Source organism: Humulus lupulus, chromosome 5, assembly GCF_963169125.1.
Source record: "Humulus lupulus chromosome 5, drHumLupu1.1, whole genome shotgun sequence".
Taxonomy (NCBI): Eukaryota; Viridiplantae; Streptophyta; class Magnoliopsida; order Rosales; family Cannabaceae; genus Humulus; species Humulus lupulus.
Window position 1 is genome coordinate 18784688 of NC_084797.1, and position 5195 is coordinate 18789882.

The following is a 5195-nucleotide window of genomic DNA, read 5'->3' on the forward strand; positions in this document are numbered from 1 at the left end:
TACTACTTTCTTATATGCTTTGTTGTCTACATTCATTCAGAGAAATCAGCCCTTCAATCTAAATCTGTTGGTAATAGCAGTTTTGCTGACTGGATGAGAGCGAGACCAGAACTCTATAGCATTCTTCGAAGGTATTAACAAGTGCTTATCATATCTAGTTAAATAAATTTGAAAAAATTGATAATATGGCAAACATTGAATGTGATCCCAACTGGTTTGGTTGATTATTGTTTTTTCTTTTACTTCTATGATTGATCCCAACTGACTGTTTTGAGTCATCAGACTCATCACCATAGAGAAATTATGAGCAATGTGTATTATTTGTTAAAAAATTCCAATAATGTTGAGGTATATGACTAGTGTTGAGGTTAGATAAGCCAAGGGTTCTTAGGATTTAAGGTGATTCTTTTCTACAGGCATTTGATGCTAAGTTGAGACTCAAAATAAAGTTATAAATTTGCATTTCTAGAACAACTTTTAGACATTGCAATCTTTCGACTTGAAAAGTGGATTGTATCTAATTTTGAGAAAGGGGAACAGGAAGGAGAAAATGTATATGAGGATTATTTAGTGGATTTCCATATGTGATGTTGACTTTTTTTTTTCCTCTCCCAATTCATGATGAACTAGGTCATATCTTAGGCATTCTTATTGTTGGAATTTTTTGGTCACTAATAATATTTCTGCAATCTGGTGCTCTTTTAGACTGCTTAGGAGAGATCCAATGGGTGCACTTGGCTATGCAAGTTTGAAATAAATAATCCAAACTTGTAATGTAGATTATTGCTGCTAGTCTAGAATGTGCATGTGTTCGAGTTCCTTGTTAAAATAGTCAAAATATGGTCCAACTATTTCACTGCAGTCATGGGAACAACAGCTAACCACAGTATTTATCAATTCGTAATACATGAACTTTAGTCTTTGGCACAAAGAGCAATCAAGATATATCATCATGAAGGATTTTAGTACTGATGTTTCTCACTTGTTTTTAATATTTAGCTTCAATGGACAGAGAGATGTTGTTCTTTCCTTTTATGTTTCCCCTGCCTGTTTAAAACCATGGAGTTGGCAAATTACATAGGATATGTTTTTTGTTAGGACCATGTACACTACAACAACACTTCATTGAAGCACTACTATTTCTTTTATCTTGCACTATTATTCTCTACTGATTCTCTCTTATTTTATTGTTCATCTGAAAATTCCCTAGCTCTTTCTTGATAGCTCTCTTATTTTATTGAACTAAAACAGATAAGTATTTATCTTAGTTTTCCATTTTCTTCTTTTGAAGTTTTCAATGTATCATTTAAGAAAAGACTGTAAGTTGGTTGTTGTGATGGCAAGAACTTTTGTTCTTAATAATAAAAGGACTTTTTTTTACAATTTGCAGGTATATTGAGATGATTTCTTTGGAGCAATTCTTGACAACATTTGTAGTTGAGGCCTTTAGAATGGAAGAATGCATTTCACTAATTTTTGTATACATTTCTTGTTTTGTATTTAGTGATAAAGTAATCTGAATTTGGCATAAATTATGTTGTAATATGATTTCTTAACCCTAGACTAGTAGACTAAATATTGTAATTACATTTGAGTAATTAATAAAAATCTATTTATGTTACCTTATTTGGCTTCAACTTTCATATTTGTTTTCCTAGTTTTGTGTAAGTGAAAAAAAGAATGTGTTTCTCTAAACTAATATAACACATGTGTTATACTAAAGTGTAGTATAACACAAAAAAAGTGTTATACTAAAGTGTAGTATAACACAAAAAAAAATGTTATACTAAAGTGTAGTATAACATAAAAAAAAAGTGTTATACAATCGACTATAAATAACATAATTAAACACTTATCTATATATTAAAATAACACAGAAATTGTGTTATCGTTGACAGTACTACAACACATCTGTATAACACTGATAAAGTGTTATGTAAAGTACCCTGACCTACGATAACATAGTCGGTCTTAACACATCAGAAAGTGTTATCGTATGTTTTGATAACACATTTTCGGTGTTATTAAAAGCATTTTTTCTTGTAGTGCAAGTTTAGGCTTTGCTTAAACTAGATCCAACTTGGAGAGAAATGAAGAGGGTACTGAGCTAGGATGTCCACTCATCAATATTCAGATTCAAGTTGCAAGAATTAAGGTGGATTTGTGGAGTAATTCTCACAACTTTTCATTTTGTTGTAACAAACCTAACAACTATTATTTAGTTGTAACAATATTTAGTTGTCTAGGTGTCAAGTGGCTATATAAGTTAGTTCTTTATTTCATTTGTATAGTGTGATTCATTTTTCAGAAAGGTTGAGAGAGAGAGAGAGAGATCTGTATACGTGAGGAGGGAATTTCTTCTGAGTGTTTGAGAGTTCTTTGAGTATTGTGTGAGAGTTAAAGTGTATGGTTCAAGAGAAGCCTTGGCTGGGTTTTATACTCAAGAAATAGTTGCTCAAAGAATGGTTGAGATCTCTATGATTAGGCTTGTAATATGATCTTTATAGTGGACTAGCTCTGCTGGATGTAGGCAATAAATTGTTGCTGAACTAGGATAATTTTGGTGTATTCTTTCCATTATTTGTTTTTCCATTTTGCTTTGCACTCTAACTGTTTGAATTAAGTTCTGGTTTGTATTTACATTTTTCAGATTTGTTGCATCTGTGAGTTTTGGTGTTGAATCTACGTTCAACAAAGTTCTGGTTTATATTAGAGTTTTCCAAATTTGTTGCATCTATGAGTCTTGTGTTTAATCTACGTCAACAAATATATTACGTCTTGCAGACATGTTTTGTCTCAAATGGTAAGTAACATGTGTCCTGGGGAATTTTTTTATGTCATTTGATCTGCAAGTTGAACAACATAAAAATGTGAGACATTATCTTTATTTTGGACATTTTCTTCATCCCCATTCACCTTTGTACATAACAATTAATGAATTTATCTTAAGAATTATGCAAAAGAAAAAAACACAAGTAAATTCATGTCAACAGAGGAAAAAAAATGGATTCTCCGTGCAAATATATGAAAAAAAAATATTACAGATGTAATTTTCCATTGAGTTCAAGATCTATATATTCATGGGCCTCAGGCTTGTTGAATTTTATTCTACATGTTATGATTCTTATTTAATTACATGAATAATTAACTATTATACATATTATTCATAAATTGCTCATATTATAACATGGTATCAGTACTATATTATAGTTCCAGACATATAAAATAAAAATGTTCCAACATATACATTATAATTAAAATTTATCATCCTATATATATATTTTCGAAATACACATAGTTTGAGTGTAAACATATTAGCTTATTGGTGTATTAAAAACTAATATTGATGAGACAATGGATCTGAAGCAAACTCTGCTTGCATTGCAAATATAATATTATAATTAACAACACAAAAGGGTCACTATAAAAAAGTAATACATATATCTCAACATATCAGTGAAACGAATAACACCAAAGAAATTTTTTAGTAAACAAAATGGATTTACCCGAGTCGTGTACGTAGGTCTCACTTTCCCAAGATACAATCGATGTCAGGCATGTATATATATGTATATAAGTGTGTGTGTTAATTAGCTAGGGATTAAATATGTAAAAGAATTCAAAAAGATGAGTCGCCATATTTAATGACATTATATATATATATATAAATATATGGTATCTAGTTATCTAAACTTGAGGACTGGGTGGAGGAAGGAGCCATGAGGATCCCTTAATGTAACCGAGATTGAGAAAAGGTTTGGCTTGCTCATCAGTTAGTTGCTTGGAAAATTTGACTCTGCCTGCTGGGCTTGCACCTCCTCCTATGTTTTTGTATTCGCCAAAGAAAACGGTGCTCTCACGTTCAGGTTTGTTGTTGCTAGACCACCCTAAAGGCGAAACAACAGTGGCAGCCATGTCGGTGTAGGAAAACACCACTCTCGGACTGGACTGCCAAGCTCGTCCTAAAATAGCGTCCTTGGCAGTGCCGGTAATTTTGCAATGAACGAATGAGTAGCCGGTGGTATCGGCAGTCTCTCTGGCCTGCGCTGTTATCACAGTCGGTTCTGTGGAATCACCAAGAACATGCAATTCGGTGTTCAAATATAGAGACGTCCCACTTCCGAAAATGAAATCCACAGTACCCTCAATGTAAGAGTCCTTGAAAAGATGGAACCCTCTGTCGTCGCAAAGGGTGTCTTGAAATCCCAACAATCTAACATTGTAAAACGCTGCCTTGTTCCCTGATGCCCTTAATGCAGCGGCTTGAGCTCCCTTTCTTACACCATCTGGCTTCGGTGAAGAATTCTAAGCAAGACAAACGAAAGCAGTTCAATTATATATATATATATACATGTGTATCACAATCGATCACCGAAATTAAAAAAGAAATATATTTAAGATTACAAATTACTACACACCTTGAATATTATGTTTGCTGCAACGAAGTAGTCCGACTCCACAATCACGGATGCGCTGTCGACGGTGCCAAACTCAGCTGCTGTGCCGGAGAACGACAACGTGGGAGGTGCTTTTGGTGAGCCGTATAACGTGATGAATGGCTTGGTTCTTACGATCTTCACTTTCTGGATGTACTCTCCTCCTCCAATTATGATTATCACACGCTTTGAGTTGCCGGCGGGGACACTATCTATGGCCTCTTGCACGGTTTTGAAATCTCCACTCCCGTCTTTCATCACCTTGATCACTTTGGCAGGGCCCGTCTCGGCCGCCACCAGTGCGGGGTCCAGGCCCTTGCTCTCAGCTACTGGCTTCACATTTGCGCTGAACCACCCTTCCAACGCCCCTTTCGTGGCGGGGATTGGCGCTGCATCGTCGGCCTTGACGAGGACGGCACTTGTACTGATTATGAAGAAGAGAAGTATAACTGCTGTGCCTTTAGCCATTATTAAATAAATAAAATCAGATGTTTTTTAATATTTATCAATTTGATGATACGAGGGCTATATGTACTTGACTGTACGTGTTTCTCTTATATAGTCATCATATTTACGTATATACTATTAATATTTGAGACCTTGGAGGGCTCCTCGCTCGTCTGAGGTTTCTATTATTAGCTGCTTTTTATTTAGAACTTCTATATTAGGATCACATGTATGAATGAGCCCTCTTAATTAAGGCAAAAGTCTGTATTTAATTTCTACGTATTTTGGTTTTCTTATAGCTTTATTATTGTG

General features: G+C 34.3%; 1 protein-coding gene across 1 annotated transcript; it reads right to left on the minus strand.

Annotated features, from left to right (window-relative positions):
* Nucleotides 1-3687: 3687 nt before the first annotated feature.
* On the minus strand, nucleotides 3688-4904 carry LOC133780298 (pectinesterase PPME1-like). Its single transcript, XM_062220119.1, has 2 exons — nucleotides 4419-4904; nucleotides 3688-4305 (listed from the first exon to the last, which is right to left on the minus strand). The coding sequence occupies exons 1-2, from the start codon at nucleotides 4902-4904 to the stop codon at nucleotides 3688-3690; spliced, it is 1104 nt and encodes a 367-aa protein (XP_062076103.1).
* Between the last annotated feature and the right edge of the window lie 291 nt (nucleotides 4905-5195).

Excerpts from the sequence above, each read along its gene's own strand:
- LOC133780298 (XM_062220119.1), bottom strand. The coding sequence starts at position 4,904 with ATGGCTAAAGGCACAGCAGTTATACTTCTCTTCTTCATAATCAGTACA. Across the intron at positions 4,306-4,418 it reads CAGCAAACATAATATTCAAG|AATTCTTCACCGAAGCCAGA; the intron begins GTGTGTAGTAAT and ends TGTCTTGCTTAG.